Below are 19,483 nucleotides of genomic sequence, written 5' to 3'. Positions count from 1 at the left end.
CAATCCTCTGTAACTCCATATCCAAGGCCTCCATCACCCTCTTCTGACCTCCAAGGGCACCAGGCATGCACATGGCACACAGATATGTATATAGGCAAACACTTATTCACATAAAATAAGAATAACTTTTAGGCCGGGCGGTGGTGGCTTATGCCTTTAATCCCAGCACTCGGGAGGCAGAGGCAGGCAGATCTTTATGAGTTTGAGGCCAGCCTGGTCTACAAGAGCTAGTTCCAGGACAGGCTCCAAAGCTACAGAGAAACCCTGTCTCAAAAAAACAAAAAAGGAAAAAAAAAATAATTTTTAAAGAAAGTTATGTTGACATACAAAGCTGAACTTTTTCCTTTATCCCAAATATCACTGAGGCCATTTTGGAATTTCTAGTTAGTATATGATGTAAGAGTTAGAAACCCTAGCAAACAGGAGGAATTGGTGTTATTTGCAAATTGATGATGCCTTGGAAGATTATGAATAATGAACTCAAAACCATTATTAGATGTAATTTGGTTTAAGAAATTGTCTGTTGGGGGGCTGGAGAGATGGCTCAGAGGTTAAGAGCACTGACTGCTTACTCTTCCAGAAGATCTGAGTTCAATTCTTGGCAACCACATGGTGGCTCACAACCATCTGTAATGAGACCTGATGCCCTCTTCTGGCCTGCAGGAATGCATGCATGCAGAACACTGTATACATAATAAATAAGTCTTAAAGAAAAAGAAAGAAAAGAAAGTGTCTTTATTATTTCTGTTTATTAATGGGAAAAATCAGTAATTATCGTACCATTATCACTTGGAAAAGATAATTTACAACAATAAAAATTATAAAAAAAATAGCTGGTAATTAAAATGATAATAAACAATTTAAAATGGAGCAAGAGTTTCACATAGTTGGGTGCTTTGACACAGTTACCTTAGTACCAAGATGGAGGCAGGGGGATCACAAGTTCTTAATCAGCCTGAACTAAGAGACCCCTGTGTCTCCACCTCCCCACCCAATTAGAAAGGGTACAGTGTGTCTTGGTCAGGTATGTATAAGCAGATAAGAGTAAAGATGCTCATTACCTCTTGAATAATTTCAAAACTAAAAACTAAAATAATTTCAAAACTAAAGTTGACCTAATTTAATAGGACTTTTTGAAAAAAATAAGTTTTTCTCTGTATTTGAGAAACTAACCAGGACGATAGCCAGGAAAGTTTTGCCAAGAAAGTTAGATGAGCAGGAATTGTTGTGTTACTCACTTTAAAATGTTTTTCCAGTGATGGCTATTAAAGGATGTGTTTCAGGCCCCGATGGTCAAATCCGATTACTCAATGTAACCTGAGTGGTGAGAGAAAGAGAATTAAAAGATCAGCTGCACCCAACATTCTAAGGGTCTGGCAGACTGCCATTGGTAGAAAGAATGTTCATTGGCACATGCTTTATGGATGATAATTTTAGAATACTGCTTGCTAACCTTAAATCATATTTTATACTTTTGTTTTCTTCTCAGTTCAGTCAACCTGCAACAAAAATGAAACTTTTTAGTACACTTGATCCTGAGCTCATGTTAAATCCAGAAAATTTGCCAAGAGCCAGTACTGTAGCTGTGACAAAAGAGTATTCCTTCCTGCGTACCAGTGTTCCTCGAGGGCCCAAGGTAGGCAGCTTAGGGCTGCTGGCACATTCTAAGGAGAAAAAGAGTTCCAAATCAAGCAAGATTCGGAGTCTGGCTGACTACAGAACTGAAGATTCAAGTGGCTCTGGTGGCCTAGGATCCACTGCTGATGCTGTTGGAGGGTCCCTAAAACAGAGTAGAAGCAGCACTTCAGTTGTATCTGAGGTTAGCCCATCACCTGAGACTGATAACCGCGTAGAGAGAACCTCACTGACTGGGGATAGTGTGTTGGAGGCTGACGGAAATGAAAGTGACAGCTCCTCACACAGCAGCTTCTCTGCAAGAGGGGCCTGTAGTGTCCTGGCTAATGTGAGCGTGCCGGGAGCAGCTTATATGGTTGATGGCCAGGAGATTTCTGCTGATGCCCTGGGCCAGTTTCCTTCGATTAAAGATGTACTACAGGCTGCAGCAGCCCAGTGCCAGGATCAGAACCAGGAAGTCAACGGGGAGGTACAGAGCCGCAGAGACAGTGTCTGCAGCAGGTAAGGCAGCAGCCTTGACTCTGGGCTCTCAACCACTGTTGTGCCATGTGTTTTTGTAAATGCACCACAATCTTTACATTAGCTTTTTAACTACTCAGAGCTCTGTCACTTTATAAGTAGAGTCATTACTAAACCACATGTGTGGTATGAAAAGCATCCATTTTCTCATATTTACATAAACCTATCTCTTAAGACTTCCCAGGTGCTTACAAACTCCTGTTTCTGGAGCATGTTCTTTTATAGGAGGCATGAACATAAAATTAAGTACACTGTAAAGGCTTTTTACTTGTTTATTTTAAAATCTGGGAGGAAGTGGGTGTTAGTGATGCATACCCATGATCCAAGCACTTAGGAGACTGAATTGTAAGTTCAGAATCAGTTTAGACTTCATAGAGAGTTTCAGGTCACAGAGGACCTATGTATTTCCTATATAATAGAAGGACTCTATCTTTTAAAAAAGCAAAAATAAAACAAAACCAAAAAGATCCAGAAAACAGGAAAAGCAGAAGGGGTGTGTAGAAATTGGACAATATGAAGAAGGATAAAGGATTAACAACTATTATAGTCTCATCTCCTGACTTTGTACTTCTGACCCCTAGTATGTCCATGGAGAGCTCTCTTGCTGAAACACAGGATGAAATGTTGCAGATTCTTAAAGATAAAATGAGACTTGAAGGACAGCTGGAGGCTTTGTCATTAGAAGCCAGTCAGGTAAGGGGCGTTTGATAGTTGCTTAATGAGGCAAATCTTTGAAAACAATATCTTTTTGTCTTTGCTGTGTGTAATTTTATAGATATACTTAAGTGTAATTTATCAGCCAAGTTGTCCATGTTACACATTTTGTCTGTAGAGCATGTTGGTCTTATACAAAGTTGTGTTATAACTAATTCATTCTTTCCCTTTTTCTCCATCAGAATTTGCCAAGAGCATGTCCTAAATATACCTGAGAGTCTGATAGTTTATTTCTTCTGGTGGCTTTACATTTCTCTGATAGAGTAACAGTTTTGTTTTGTCTCCATTAGTACTTTTTCAGTGACTTCTGCATTTACTTTTTTTTTGTTTTTGAGACAAGGTTTCTCTGTAGCTTTAGAGCCTGTCCTGGAACTAGCTTTTGTAGACCAGGCTGGCCTTGAACTCTCAGAGATCCACCTGCCTCTGCCTCCCGAGTGCTGGGATTAAGGCATGCACTCACCACTGCCCGGCCTACATTTACTTTTTAATAGTTTTTTTTTTCAGTGCTTAAAGTGTTATTACATTTGTTTGTTTGTGCTTGTGTATATGGTAGGGATGGATATACATGTTTTGGCATGTATGTGGATGCAAGACAACTTGCAGGAATTGGTTTGTTCTTTCTACCGTATGGGTTTGGGGAATCAAACTAAGGGCATCATGCTTGGAAGCAAGTGACTTTACCTGGAAGCAAGTGACTTTACCTTCTGAGCTATCTTGCTAGTCCAGGGTCTGCTTTGTCTGATATTAATTTTACTATATCTTTCTTTTTTTTTTTTTTGGTTTTTCAAGACAGGGTTTCTCTGCAGCTTTTTTAGAGCCTGTCCTGGACCTAGCTCTTGTAGACCAGGCTGGCCTCGAACTCACAGAGATCCGCCTGCCTCTGCCTCCCGAGTGCTGGGATTAAAGGCGTGCGTCACAACCGCCCGGCTAATTTTACTATATCTTGTTTTTTTATGGGGGAGGGAGAATCTGGATAAACTGACCAGTGGTTAAGAGCACTTACTGTTCTTCCAGAGAACCCAAGGTTGTTTCATAGAATTCAAAACAGGCAGCTCACAGCTGCCTATAATTTCCGCTCTAGATGATCTAGCATACCCTCTTCTGTCCTTTGTGGGTACTCCCTTGTGTATACACACATACATAAATTAATTTTCTTAAAAAAATGATTTTTCATTTCTTTTTTCAAATTTTATTTTATTGATATTTATTGAGCTCTACATTGTTCTCTGCTACCCGCCCTGCCTCTCCCCTACCTCCTTCAGACTTCCCCCAAGGTCCCCATGCTCCCAGTTTACTCAGGAGATCTTTTCTTTTTCTACTTTCTACTTCCCATGTAGATTAGATCTATGTAAGTCTCTTAGTGTCCACATTGTTGTCTAAGTTCTCTGGGATCATGGTTTGTAGGTTGGCTTTCTTTGCTTTATGTTTAAAAAACCACCTGAGTAAGTACATGTGATAATTGTCTTTCTATTGTCTGGGTTATCTCACTCAAAATAATTTTTCTAGTTCCATCCATTTTCCTGCAAAATTCAAGTGGTTGTTACTTTTTCCTGCTGTGTAATACTCCATTGTGTAAATGTACCACATTTTCCTTATCCATTCTTCAGTTGAGGGGCATTTAGGTTGTTTCCAGGTTCTGGCTATGACAAACAAAGCTGCTATGAACATAGTTGAGCACATGTCCTTGTGGCACGATTGAGCATTCTTTGGGTGGTTTACTGGGTCTTGAGGAAGGTTGTTTCCTAATTTTCTGAGAAATGGCCACGCTGACATCCAAAGGGGTTGTACCAGCTTGCATTCCCACCAGCAATGCAGAAGTGTTCCCTTTTCCCCACAACCTCTCCAGCATAAGTTGTCATCAGTGTTTTTGATCTTGGCCATTCTTACAGGTGTAAGATGGAATCTCAGAGTTGTTTTGATTTGCATTTCTCTGATGACTAAGGATGTTGAGCATTTCCTTAAGTGTCTTTCAGCCATTTTAGATTCCTGGTTTTTCATTTCTTGCTTTTCAGGTTTTACACAAAACTAACTTTCTTTCTTTCTTTCTTTCTTTCTTTCTTTCTTTCTTTCTTTCTTTTTCTTCTTCTTCTTCTTCTTCTTCTTCTTCTTCTTCTTCTTCTTCTTCTTCTTCTTCTTCTTCTTCTTCTTCTTCTTCTTCTTCTTCTTCTTCTCTCCCCCCCGCTCTCTCTCTCTCTCTCTCTCTCTCTCTCTCTCTCTCTCTCTCTCTCTCTCTCTCTCTCTCTCTCTCTCTCTCTCTCTGTTTTGAGACAATTCTCATATAGCCCAGGCTGGCTTTGAAGTTGCTGTGGAGCTAAGGATAAACTTGAGCTCTTTATCCCCATACCTGCCCCCCTCAATGGCTTGGATTACAGGCCTTTGCCACCATGCCTGGCTTGTTTTAATTTTGTTTGTTCGCTTTTTTCTCAATAGCAGAGAACTAGATTTTTATCTTTCTGCCAGCAGTTTAGAATGAGTCTGTTCAGGGGAATTCAGCTATACACTTTATGAGAGAGATCATACACATATATACTGAGATAGCAAGAGACCTGAGGCTACAAACACATACTACAGTATGAAAAGCCATGTGTGGTGGTGAGATTAAATTGCTTTGCTAAGTACATATGTCATGCTTAAAAATTCCTTAGGCATAAGTCAGTTAATTTAGTTATACATAAAACAGTCTTCAAAGGTGACTTCAGAGGTTTTAAGAGTAATTTTTGGTTACCCACAGTTTTCTGTACTAATTCAGAATGTAACTTTTTCATCTACATTTATGCTTCCTCTGTGTACTCAGTTCTTAGGTTGGTCTGAGCACCTTCACTTGCTGCTTCACTTGTTTTGTTTTCTAATGTTCTTGTGAAGTGGGTCATGCTAAACTCAAGAGCTACATAGATCTCTGGCAGTTTTATGTGGATGTCAGTTATACTGGCTCTAAATTCCTTTTGACCTGGGGTGCAGGTCAGAGTTAGAACATTTGCCTAGCATACATAAGTCCCTGGGGTTAATCCCTATCACTGCAAATACATAAAATTTTGTTGAGTTTTATTGATTTATTTCAGTTCCTTTTGGTGTTTGTTCTGTTTGTTGAACATTTTGTCTTCACAATTTTCTTCAGTGTGTTGAATTCCTATACATACTCTTAGACTTGGGGTGAGTAAAATGTGCTGGTGGCTGGGTCTTTGTCTTTTTAATTTTTTATTTATCAACCCCTCCCCCCTTTTGTGGTGCTAGGGATTGAATTCTGGTCCTATTGCATGCTAACCAAACTCTCTACCACCGAGTAATACACCCAGCCCTCACTTGTCTCATGGCTCCTCTGTAGCTCCTGGGCTAAATTTGCTCTATATGCTGTGTCCTGTGGCATTGTTGTAGTTACTCAGTGCTACTCTTCCATCTGCCCTGGCTCAGCCCTGGAGTTTCTACAACAGCAGCATTTTTCTGCAGATGTTTTGCAGATTTTCTTCAGTGATTCAGTGATCAGAATCTGACTGCTTTTATCTCTTAGGGATCCTTCAGCTTCTTTGATATGAGGGATAGCTAACTGTCATGTTTAAGTGACTGGTTTGGGGGTAGAATGTTTTAAGTAATACTCATTTTCTCTGTCCCACTAATTGTAGATGCAATAAGTTTCAGCAGCCTTGTTAAAACAGTGGATAGAAATGACTTATTTTTATGAAAGCCACTGTGGTCATTTGGGGGTATTTTCAGGCACTTCAAGAGAAGGCTGAGCTACAGGCCCAGCTTGCCGCCCTGAGCACAAGGCTGCAGGCACAGGTAGAGCACAGTCACTGCAGCCAGCAGAAGCAAGACTCCCTTAGTTCTGAAGTGAACACTTTGAAGCAGTCTTGCTGGGATCTGGAACGGGCCATGACTGACCTGCAGAACATGCTAGAAGCTAAAAATGCCAGCCTGGCATCCTCTAACAATGACCTGCAAGTGGCAGAGGAGCAGTATCAGAGACTGATGGCCAAAGTAGAGGACATGCAGAGAAACATCCTCAGCAAGGACAACACAGGTAAGGTCTACAGCCCAAATGTGATTTCTGTATCATGTGGATGACGCTTCAGGTTCATGTTAGCTTAGCATTTAATACAGAGAGTCTCTACATTACTAAAGTAAATAGAATTTTGGCTGAACTCTTGAAAGTCTATGCTTTCGCATAAAATAGCTATTGTAATCTTAGAAATTGACTTGGGCTTTTGACCACTAGAAATAATCCTTTCTACTCTTTTTTTCCCCTAAACCCAGTGTTTTTGGAGTAGTTGAGCTGTGTGTTTATTCTACATTTATCCCTATGAATTTCACGTGTTATCTAAAATATTTAAGAGCAATGTATACTGTTGGTTAGTGACTCTTTGTTCAGTGTGTTGGTCTGTAACTCTCAGGAGCTAACCTGGAGGTCATTCATAGAGATACCCTAAGCCAAACCCTGATACCAAACAGACATTAAGAAGATATTATTTGAATAGAAGTTTCAAAGAGAGGGAGAAGTGGGGTTGGGAGATTGAAGACTAAGACCTCAGGACATAGAAAAACACAGACTTCTTAGGTGAGGCTCTTGTCCAGTGCAGAGGAGGGTCGTGTCTACAGTCTTTGTACTTTCAGCTGAGACTGTGAGGCTATGACGACCATAGGGAGAACAATGATAAGCTGCTATCCCAGAAGCTCATTTCTAACACTAGAGCAGAGAAAAGTCCACCTGCATCAAAGCAGTCCCTTAATAGTTGCTATTTTTCAGTCTTTGACGATTTTTTGATAATTAATTCCTCAGGGGAAAAAAATCTGAAATTTTCTAGATGAGTTAATTTTGTTCCTTTGAGGACTGCCGTTTTCACTGGACTAGTGTTCCTAGGCAAGCATAGTAGACTTGGGATGAGTTGCTTAGTGTGCCTAGTATGGAAGTTCCTACACTGATCTGTAGCTGCTTTCTGTGTATGAGTTGGATGTGGACACCATTTTGAGGTCTCATTACTTTGGAATTGAAATAATGAAAAGAAAGGATCATAAATTCTCTTTTTAAAAAATCATACTTTTTTGTTATTATGTTTTTGTTTTTGAGACATGGTCTCGTGTAGCTTAGTCTAGCCTTGAACTTGCTTTGTTACTGAGAATGACCTTGAGCATAGGATCCTTCTGCCTCCCATCTCTCAGGTGGTAAGCCAAAAAGCTTGTAACACTATATCCTACTTAGGGTTACTACTGCTGTGATGAACCACCATGACTTGGGGAGGAGAGGGTTGATTTGGCTCATGCTTCCACAGCACTGTTCATCATGAAGGAAGTCAGGGCAGGAACTCAGACAGGGCAGGGGCCTGGAGGCGGGAGATGATGCAGAAGCCATGGAGAAATACTGCTTACTGGCCTGGCCCCTTGGTTTGCTCAGTCTGGTTTCTTATAGAACCCAAGGACCACCAACACAGGGGTGACACTACCCTAAATGGACTGGGCCCTCTCCCATCAATGACTAAGAAAATGCCCTACAGGATTACCTATGACCTGATCTTATGGAAGTATTTTCTTAATTGAGTTTTTGTCCTCTCAGATGACTTTAGTTTATGTCAAATTGGCATAGAACTATCCAGCAAACTGATCACCTCTCTCTCTGACTCTCTCATTATCATTTAAAACATTTAAACCAAGTTTAGTGGCACATAACTTCAAAACTTTAGTCCCAACTACTCTGAAAGCTAATTGAAGAAATTAAAAGTTTATGGCCAGCCTGGACAACTTAACAAGTCCCTGTAACCATATAAAAATAAAGAAATGAAGGAGAATGTCTTCAAAAGACAAGTAGTTTTTATTTTATTTTTTATTTTTATTTTTTTTTGGCCATGTAAGTACAGATATATTTAAATTTTTTTCCTCTTTTTTTATTAAAAATTTCCATCTCTTCCCCTCCTCTTCCCCTTCCCTCCCCTCCCTTCCACCCATACCCCCACTCCCTCCCTCTCCAGGCCAAAGAGCCATCAGGGTTCCCTACACTATGTTAAGTCCAAGGTCCTCCCAACTCCCCCCAGGTCCAGGAAGGTGAGCAACCAAACTGACAAGGCTCACACAGAGCCCGTCCATGCCATAGAGTCCAAGCCCATCGCCATTGTCCTTGGCTTCTCAGTCAGCCTCCACCGTCAGCCACATTCAGAGAGTCCAGTTTGGTCGCATGTTCCATCAGTCCCATTCCAACTGGTCTTGGTGATCTCCCGTTAGTTCTGTCCCATCGTCTCAGTGGGTGAACCCCTCACGGTCCTGACTTTCTTTCTCATGTTCTCCCTCCTTCTGCTCCTCATCAGGACCTTGGGAGTTCAGTCCGGTGCTCCAATGTGGGACTCTGTCTCTATCTCCATCCATCGCCAGGTGAAGGTTCTATGGTGATAGGCAAGATATTCATGAGTATGGCTATAGGATCTGGCCTTTTCCAGCTCCCTCTCCTCAGCTGCCCAAAGAAGTAGCTGGGGGCATCTCACTGGATACCTGGGAACCCCTCTAGATTCAAGTCTCTTGACAACCCTAAGATGGCTCCCTTAATTAAGATATATGCTTCCCTGCTCCCATATCCACCCTTCCTATATCCCAAGCATCCCCTTCCCCCAAGCTCTCCCCATCCTCCCCTTCACACTTTTCTCTCTCAATCTCCCCTTGCCCCCATCCCACCCCACCCCCTTGAGAAGATAATAAGAAGGTGAACCCAAAGAAAAACAAATAGTTATCCTCCTGGATATTGGAAGTAGACAAGATTGCCGGGCAAAAATTGACAAGTAGTTTTTAAATTCAGGATATAATTAAATTTTTGGTTTTTCGAGACAGGATTTCTCTGTAGCTTTTGAGCCTGTTCTGAAACTCTCTTTGTAGACTAAGCTGGCCTCAAACTCACAGAGATCCACCTGCCTCTGCCTCCCGAGTGCCAGGATTAAAGGCATTTGCCACCACCACCCAGTTCATTACAGATTCCATAACAAATTTCTTCCCAGCCTAACTTTATTTGTAATTCCAGGTTTACTCATAGGACTTTTATAATTGTTCATGGACATTACTGGATTAGCTAAGATTTAAGTCACTTGATATGTGTTCTTCCAACTCTGTAGGAAAAGGTGACACTCAGATCTCTTGTTTACCCTCAAGTCAGACTGTTAACAAGTGTCCTTTTTGTATCTGTTTACTGTCACATGTCCACTTTTGGGCTTTCTTAAGAGGGTGTTTTGCTGTTTAAAATGGCTCCAAATACTGATGTTCTATATGTGAGAAGACTCTGAGCTATTCTGTGGAGGAGACAGTTTGTTACAGAAACTTTCCTGTCATGGTAGCTGACTTCCACAGAGCTGCTGGCCATGAGCTTTATAGTCATTCATCATAATTAAGATAAATGACAGATGGGTAATTAATTAGTAGATAATAGAGAAATAATTCAGGAAAGAAATAAGATAAGGTATGTTTAAACAAACTCTCAGGTAAATGAACAGATACATTCATCAGTTACTAGAACTGTTATGTTGAGGGACTCACAGGAACTCTCTATCTGTCTGGGAGCAGTGGTTCTCTGTCCACCACTGCTGTTTTTGTGGTGATTTTATAGAACATAGCTACTACGCATACACAACATCAACTGTATTGCTTCTCTCCATTGACTTCAACTTTAGGTCAGATGACCAATCAGCTGTGGCTTTTGTTAGTGCTGGTTAGTCTGAATTGGCTGTGCTTGCTTGCTTTCAGTGCATGATCTTCGGCAGCAGATGGCAGCCCTACAGAGTCAGCTCCACCAAGTACAGCTGGAGCGTACAACACTGACCAGCAAACTACAAGCATCACAGGCTGAAATTACATCGCTTCAGCATGCCCGGCAGTGGTATCAACAGCAGCTTGCGTTGGCCCAGGAAGCCAGGGTCAGGCTGCAGGGAGAGGTGGCCCACATCCAGGTATAGTGCAGGAAACTTCTTTCAAGGATATGGCACGTGCTTTCCCCTGCATTACAAAGGTGTTTCTAAACTGAGTATGATGACATCCAAAACTCTAAAGACTGAGACAAGAGGATCACATTCAAAGCTACCAAAATGGGGGGAAAGTGTTTATGGTTTTAGATTTCATATACATGTTTTTGTTTAGTATCTGATGATTACTTCCTAACCACACCCCTCTTCTACAAGAGCCTTTCATTCCTTTCTTTCAACCAAAGGGTCAATCTTCCTTTGACCTAAGCCCTCAAACACAAATTTCCTGTCCTCTGTGCTTTGAATCTCTTTCTTGTGATGTTCTTGAATGAAAAAGAATTTGTCAGGTAGTCCTTGTCAGAGTTTGATCTTTCTCTGGCTGCTTGGCCTTGACCAATAGATATTTCCTACCTGAACTGTTGGCTTTCAGGACCTGTAAGGGACATTTTCCTCTCTCCTATTTTGTTAGCAGAAGCTAAACAAGCCAGCCTTTGAATTTGCATGTGTGAAAGGATGTGTTGGTGTGTGTATCCTTTAGACAGAAGTAACACTGATGTGTATGGTTTCGCATGGCACTATCTGAAAGCTCTACTTTAGGCATTATGCCTTTGAAACATGCAAGAGAAATAGGCAAGTTTCTGAAATATATTTTACTCTGAAGGTCAGGCCTGACTGACTATACTGATTAAAGATGCAAAAGAGCATTTTTAGTCATCTTTTGAAAAATTTAGCTTAGTCAAGCATGCAAACACATATCTGTAAATCCCAGCACTTAGGAGGCAAAGGCAGGTGGCTCTCTGAGTTCTGAGGCTAGCCTGGTCTGTAAAGCAAGTTCCAGGCTACACAGTGAAACCCTGTCTCAGAGAGAGAGGAGGGGAGGGGGAGGGAGAGGGAAGTGAGGGAAAGGGGAAGAGAAGAGAAGAGAGAAAAAGGAAAGAAAGAAGACATAAATTCCTATGCTCTTTAGGTGTAGAATATTCAAAGAAGTTGAATTCATGTGTAAGTCAGGGAAATTAAAAGGTAACAGTCAAGGAGTGTGGTGATTTGAGAAACTTCCTGCTTTTTTTATGCTAGGGTTCTTCATGCTGCTTCTGTAGTACTCAGTAGGGTAGAAGATGCAGGGCAGACCTTTTCTTTTTGTTGTCTTTAAACACAGCCCCAGCAACTGCTGTATTTCTTCCCTTGCTCTGTGCAGCTTCTCTAGCTCTGAGGTCCATCATTCTGTCCCATCTTGAACTTGTCAGTTTAGGAGGTCTGCCAGGGTTGTACATGAGGTGGGGGAGATCTTGCCACAGACCTTTTGCACTTAAGTATTTTCATATTTTGCATCTCTCTGCTGCTCCTGCTCTCCCCCTGGGGAAAGGTTGAGGGTGCTGAGTTCCCTCTCTCAAAGACACTGTGAGCCAAATTAGGCCTTGATTGTCTCTGGACCTGGTGGTGATCCAGTGGGATTTGGTTATTAGTTTATAGGTGTACCTTAAGTGGGAACTCCAGTGTAGGTCATGTCCAAACTGCATGATCTCAGGTGTGAAGGCCTGATTTCTTGGTGCACCTCCCTCCCCAAAACAGGACCCACATGGCTCCAGTTCAACGTAGGCTGGCAGAGGATTTGTGGAGTTGAGTTCCAGGGTGGAAGACAAAAGGACAGGAGCTTTCCCTGCATTGGGGGACATTTAGGAGGTCAGCCAGTAGCCATTGTTAACAAAGAGAGAACATCTTAGTGACAAATGATAGGATGGCCTACACTTAATAGCTAATTTTAAGTTCCTTTTTACCTCCTGGGTTTTTCTTTGAAGGTTGGACAGATGACCCAAGCGGGCCTTTTGGAGCACCTGAAGCTTGAGAATGTATCCCTGTCTCATCAGCTGACAGAAACTCAGCACAGATCCATCAAGGAAAAAGAACGCATAGCTGTTCAGCTCCAGAGCATTGAGGTGAGGGCTGTGGTGATGGTAGAGTGATAATTTTTATCTAACTTTGGCTCTTGCTAGCAAGTGTAAAACATGCACAGACATAATCAAATTACCTATAAGTGAACATAAATAAATGTATCTTGTGACTATGTGTACTTTTCTATATTATGTAATATTTAAAAAATTCTTCTGGGGCTACAGAGATGGGATAGTAGGTAAGAGCACTTGTTGTGCAAGTATGAGGACATGAGTTACATAAAAGTCAGATGTGGCTGTATGTGCCTTAAGTCCAGAATTTGTGGGAGGTTGAGATGAGGATCCTCTGAGCTTGCTGGCTAGCTAATCTACACAAAATGACAAGTTTCACTTTAGTGAGAGACATTGCTTCAAGGTGGTATGATGGAAACATACCTCCTGTACCTCGCTCTGTAGATCAGGCTGGCCTCGAATTCACAAGAGATCCACCTACCTCTGACTCCTGAGTGCTGGAATTAAAGGCGTGTGCCACCACTGCCCAGCAGAGCATAAGCTCTTATATGTGCTAGTGATATACTTTCTACCACAAGCCACATCTCTTGCCCTAGTTTCCTTTTGTATAAAATCGAGAGTAATTCTTGCTTGATATTCTTGTTACAAGAAGCAAAAAGGAAGAAACAATGTGACTGACAGGATGGTAAAGTTGCTTGCTGCCAAGCCTACTGACTAAAGTTAGATGCCTACAACCTACATGGTGGAAGAAAAACGGACTCCTGCAACTTATCTTCTGACCTCCATAATGTCACCATCATATGTGTGCCTGCACCCTGAAGTGCACTTGCACACACTAAATGTAGAAAAGAATTTTTTATATTTAAAAAAATGTAGTAGTAATGGTTGTGAATTATGTTTCTGGGTCAGTTTTGATCCTGACCTTTCATAGTAGTTAACACAGAATTCACCTTGCTGATGGCTCATCTGATTTCTCATCTTTTCAACGTTCTACCTGTTTTTTGTCCCCCACCCCCTCCATATGGAGCACACAGCCATTTGGCTCAGATAATGGGAGAGAACCATGTTGAGAGCCATAATGAGTAAAGGCTCTGTAAAGAACCAATGACACTTTTGATGTATAAATTATTTCCTGTAAGAAATGTACCAAAGCTGGGTGTGATAATGTATACCCACTGCTATTCCAGCACTCAGAAAGTAGACGCAGAAATTTGACCAACTTGGTTTACTTATAGACCTACATTTTAAATTAAAAAAAAAAAAGAGTTCAGTGTGTTGGCACATACCTTTAATCCCAGCACTCATCTTTTTTGTTTGTATTTTTGAGACAGGGTTTCTCTATGCAGCCTTGCCTGTCCTAGAACTCACTCTGTAGACCAGGCGGGCCTCAAACTTAGAGATCTGCCTGTCTCTGCCTCCCAAAGGCTGGGATTAAAGGTATTGCCCAGCTTCCAGCACTCATATTTAATCCCAGCACTTGGGAGACAAAAGTAGAAATATCTCTCTGAGTTTGAGGCCAGCTTGGTCCACGTAGGAAGTTGTAGTTCAGTGAGGCCTACAACTCAAAAGCAAAGTGTAAGGAACAGTGAAATGGCTTAGTAGGAAAGCGCTTGTCACCAAGCCTGATGACGAGTTTTGTTCCTGTGACCAACATGGTGAAGGAGAGAACTGACTCCCACAGTTGTCCTTTGACCTCAAAAAAGATGTGTATTGTATCTTTTCCCCATATATATGATGTAATTAGAAAGCCTCTATTTTATTTTTTAAAAAAACAAGATATCACAATGTCAGGTTTTACCATTTATAGTCAAATTATTAAGAAATGCCATATTTAGCTGGGTAGTAGTTGTGCACACCTTTAATCCCAGTACTCAGGAGGCTGAGGCGGGCAGATCTCTGAGTTCAAGGCAAGCCTGGTCTATAAATTTCAGGACAGGCTCCAAAGCTACAGTGAAACCTTATCTAGAAAAAAACAAACAAAGGACATACTGTTTCTGGGACTAGAGGATGGCTCAGTGGTTAAAAGCACTTGCTGTTCTTTCAAAGGAATTTCCAACACCCTGTGTCTCACAACCATCTTAACTCCAGTTCCAGAGGATCCAGTGCCTTCTTCTGGCCTCACAGGCACTAAGCATGCAGGTGGTGCCCATATATACATGCAGTCAAAACATTCATATGGGCTGAAGAGATAACACAGGTTAAGAGCAGTGGCTGCTCTTCCAGCAGTCCTGAGTTCAATTCCTGGCAAAAGCATGGTGGCTCACAGCCTTCTATAATGAGGTCTATGCCCTCTTCTGGCATGCAGGCATATATGCAGGCAGAAGACTATGCATAATAATAAATAAATCTTTTTAAAAAACACTCATATACACAAAATAAATCTTTAAAAGAAACACTGTTTTCTTATTCAGGCTGACATGTTGGATCAGGAAGCAGCATTTTTACAGATTCAGGAGGCGAAGACAATGGTAGAGGAGGACCTCCAAAGGAGGCTGGAAGAATTTGAAGGTGAACGGGAGCAGTTACAGAAAGTGGCAGATGCAGCAGCATCCCTAGAGCAACAATTGGAACAGGCAAGTAACGACTGCTTCCTGAACCCCAGGCTCACAGATTTATTTGGATATGGGCTTTGCATATCCAGTGCCATTCATGTGTGGCCTGTGTGTGATCTCTGGCATCAGGCTGTATTAGTAGTTGAGGATGTTTGTTGAATATATTTGAAGGGTCAGTATCAGACTGTTCTGTTGCCAGCTCTACCAGGTTTGCTTCTATTTATGTTCTTCTATCCAAAAATTTTACATAAAAAAGACCCTTAAATGAACTCATCAAATGTATTAAAATCCTGAACATCAAAAATGTATAAATTCTTGTACCAGGGTGGAAGACAGGCAGCATGTTAAGTTTATCATTTGTTTTCAGGTGAAATTGACATTGTTCCAGCGAGACCAGCAGCTTGCAGCACTTCAGCAGGAGCATCTAGATGTGATAAAGCAACTCACCTCCACGCAGGAGGCGCTACAGTCCAAGGGGCAGTCTCTTGATGACCTGCAAACACGTTATGACGAGCTACAAGCAAGGCTAGAGTTGCTGCAGAGAGAGGCTGACTCCAGGGAGGACACAATTCACTTCTTGCAGAATGAGAAGATTGTTTTGGAAGTGGCTCTACACTCGGCCAGGAATGACAAGGAGGAACTTGACAGAGGAGTACAGCAATTGGAAGAAGATACTGAAGAGACATCAGGACTGTTGGAACAGCTGAGACAAGAATTGGCTGTCAAGTCTAGCCAGGTAATACTGTCTTAGTTGTTTTCTGGAAGGACCATAGATTGATTCTTTTCTGGGATGTCTTGTTATAAATGTTGACCAGTGGAAGAGTGTTCTTAAACAGGAAACCAGTAGTTCTTGTTCTAACCTTTAACTCCATTGGCCTCTGGGTGTGGAGGAAACAGATACTGAGAAAACAAGTGTTGTATGGGACTTTTAAATGTATATGCCAAGAAAGCACCAGGTTTTGCTGCTTGATGTTATGACTTTCAGCTGGAGAAGAAGCTGCAGTATAACTTGGTTTGGCTTCTTCTTCCTGCATGTGACAAACCAGTCATGATGTGATACAATGTTCAAGGTAGGACAGATAGTTCATAGCAGGTTCCTCCTGTTAACACCAGTGTCCTGGTGTGTAAAAGCACAGCCCACTGGGCTGGCCATATATGGGGAACAGCAGTGTGCCAACACTATGACACTGAAATTGACAAATCTATTACAAAAAAAATGTAGTAAAGAAGGATGTTCAGAAAATGGAACTTGTGTTGGAATTATTATGCCTAATATCCTGCTCTGTAAGGACAAAGGATTAGGGATTATGGTCTGTTTCTCTTGGAGACATTAATTTAGGGGGAATTGTCAGATTCTCAGTGTGGTAAAAGGGACCTCAGATGACACTGGACAGTATTTATCATGTTGAGATTTTACTGTATTGGGTTATGATTTCATTAAAGATGTAACAGCATAGTGGAGTGAGGTTCTTCTACTCCTGGAGTTCTGAAATCTATTTCCTGACTTGAGGGATAAGGGTGTATCAACACCCTTACAGGGAAACTGCTATCTTTCAACTTCTGCCCTGCCCAGGTGCTGGCTGTCTCACCTGGCTGGTTAGAATCAGCACATATCCACAAGGGTGTCTGAGAAAAAACTGTCCAGTCAAGGTTCTGGGGGTTTACTGACCTCATTTTCCACCATCTAAGATTGTGATCACATGCAGTGTTCTTAACTGCTGTCAGGTGAGCATGACTTCACTGACACTTTAGAATGTGAGAATGTAATAATAATTGAATGAATAATGTTATGTGTCTGGGTATCTCTATCATATATCATGGAGATGTACCATACAGAGTGCCGAAAGAGCCCTGGTAGGGTGTCTGACTTGTTCAGAAGCATTTTTTATTGGGCTTGGGATGTGACTTAGTGGTAGAATACTTGCCTCATATGCACCAGGGTTCAATACCCAGAATCTCTTTCTTTCTCTCACACGAAATAACAAGGCGGCAGCAAGTTTTGCTGTACCAGTAGCCCTTCAAATATATCATGCATTCCTGAGTCCCTGGGGCACTTTTATGTACAGATCTGTCTCAGCCTGGGGCCTGAGATGGCAGTTTCTACAAGCTTCCAGGTAGTAGGGGTGGGCTGGTCTCTGGTATGCGTTAAGTCACAAGGATGTGGGTTGCTGTAAATTGAGATTCATTGGACTAGAGCCCCACTATTCCTTTATGTAGTGTCTGGCTGCTTTCCTGTTGCAAGAACAGAGCTGAGAAGCTGCTGCAAGAAAATGTGGCCCACAAAACTTAAAAGTATTTCCTCTCTGGCTATTCCAGGAAGGACTTAAATCTACTCTAGAGCATTCCCTGCCTCATCCTTTCTTTCACTTCTATGCCCTTCATCTTGTCTTTGTGCTTTTAAGTGGCAAGAAGGGAGGATGTTGGTTATGTGTCCTGCCTGAGGAGCCCATGGGCTATCAGAATGTATGTGTCTGACTGAAAGCCACCTTCTGCGCTCTAGCTACTGCTGACTCTTAAGAAATGCCACAGGGCCGGGCGGTGGTGGCGCACCCTTTAATCCCAGCACTCAGGAGGCAGAGGCAGGCGGATCTCTGTGAGTTCGAGGCCAGCCTGGTCTACAAGAGCTAGTTCCAGGCCAGGCTCTAAAAAAGCCGCAGAGAAACCCTGTCTCGAAAAACCAAAAAAAGAAAAAAGAAAAAAAAAAAAAGAAATGCCACAGGGCACAGACCTAGAACTATCAGGCCACCCACCCTTTTGCAAACCTGTCCTGTAGGTGGAACATTTGCAGCAAGAGACAGCCTCATTGAGAAAACAGATGCAGAAAGTAAAGGAGCAGTTTCTTCAGCAGAAGGTAAGACATGAGAAACAAGTGTTGGGCATATTCTGAGTAGTCTGTTTGCTTCAGAAGAAAAAAATCAGAAAGAGGAAAGCATCTAGGCCTTATACTTTTTAAAGGCATTATACTTGTTCTAACTTGTCCTCCATTGCAGTCAGTGAGGCAACATGCCATTTCTCCCCGGAGGTAGGGTCTATGATCCTCAAAGACTGAGTGTAATAACTACCATTGCTGTACCTGTCAGGATACCCTGTCATTATTACTTCCACGATCTCTGTGTTATACATTTTTTTGTCAGTGTGTGTTGGTTGTGTTTGGTGTATAAAGTATATGAAAAGCTTACACCACAATCTAACATTAAAAACAAATTCAGTTTGTACTCAACAGGTCTATGACATAAAGTCTTGTATTGTGAAGCCCTTGTCTCCTGATGGAGGAATGGCTGATTCCTTGCTTCATTGCCAGCATCAGTTGAATGTTTTGTTCTAAGAGAGGAAGATCTGCAAGAGCTTGTTTATAAGTTATGTTTCAGTTTATTATAGAGATACGTGAAGGACTAACTTTCAAAATCCAAGCACCCCAACTAAAGGGAGATTAGCCCTTGTGACATTACCCAAAACATACAAGGATACCAGGAGGATAATGGGAGGTTTCACACAATGTCCAGATTTGGGAGGCATAGTTTGTAGTCACATCATGAGACAGAAATCCAGACATGCCATCATCATTGGTATTTCTCAAGGAGTAGTGTTAGATTTCATAAACTGTATTGTTTTATGTATAAAAAGTTGTGCCCTAGGGCACTAGAGATATAGTTTAGTGACTAAAGCTCTTGCCTCTAATTCTCTGAGACCATGGGTACGGTGGGGTTATGCCTTGAATTGTTGGTAAACATTTTTATGTAAGCCAGCCTTATTTCCTGGGTAAGATGTTGACTGGCAGTGGCTTATTACTTTTGTCTTTTCCTGAAGGTAATGGTAGAGGCCTACCGGCGAGATGCTACTTCCAAAGACCAGCTCATTAGCGAGCTGAAAACCACAAAAAAGCGGCTGGACTCAGAGATGAAGGAACTGAGGCAGGAGCTAATGAAGGTGCATGGAGAGAAGAAGATTGTGGAAGTAGAACACTCACGACTGCAAAAGGAGATGTCCCTGGTTCACCAGAAGATGACAGATCTTGAGGGGCATCTTCAGTCAGTGCAGAAAGAACGAGATGAAATGGAGAATCACCTGCAGGTAGGATGCAGTACATAAGTTGTGCAATGCAAGAGATAGGTTCAGCCAAGTGTGCTGAGGGCTTACTGTATATAAGGTAGAATAAGGAACACTGGCCAAAGAAGGCTTTTAAAACAATCTAGAGACTAGGCCTTCCTAAAACTAATATTCAGATAAGTCCAGGTTGTGATGG

General features: G+C 41.8%; 1 protein-coding gene across 5 annotated transcripts in view; it reads left to right on the top strand.

Moving 5' to 3' along the window:
• Golga3 (golgin A3) overlaps window positions 1–19,483 on the top strand; it is a 50,830-nt gene that overhangs the window by 11,693 nt on the left and 19,654 nt on the right. For all 5 annotated transcript variants that reach the window (XM_038346703.1, XM_038346702.1, XM_038346707.1 and 2 more), the window contains 9 exons: window positions 1,490–2,136; window positions 2,736–2,847; window positions 6,577–6,883; window positions 10,573–10,775; window positions 12,584–12,721; window positions 15,100–15,261; window positions 15,608–15,976; window positions 18,014–18,091; window positions 19,048–19,311. In XM_038346703.1, the coding sequence (XP_038202631.1) occupies window positions 1,490–2,136; window positions 2,736–2,847; window positions 6,577–6,883; window positions 10,573–10,775; window positions 12,584–12,721; window positions 15,100–15,261; window positions 15,608–15,976; window positions 18,014–18,091; window positions 19,048–19,311 (2,280 nt within the window). The remainder of the gene's footprint in view (window positions 1–1,489; window positions 2,137–2,735; window positions 2,848–6,576; window positions 6,884–10,572; window positions 10,776–12,583; window positions 12,722–15,099; window positions 15,262–15,607; window positions 15,977–18,013; window positions 18,092–19,047; window positions 19,312–19,483) is intronic.

The sequence above is a fragment of the Arvicola amphibius genome, chromosome 10, assembly GCF_903992535.2.
Source record: "Arvicola amphibius chromosome 10, mArvAmp1.2, whole genome shotgun sequence".
Taxonomy (NCBI): Eukaryota; Metazoa; Chordata; class Mammalia; order Rodentia; family Cricetidae; genus Arvicola; species Arvicola amphibius.
Note: the sequence above shows the minus strand (reverse complement) of the source record. Positions and strands in the feature narration are given on the sequence as shown.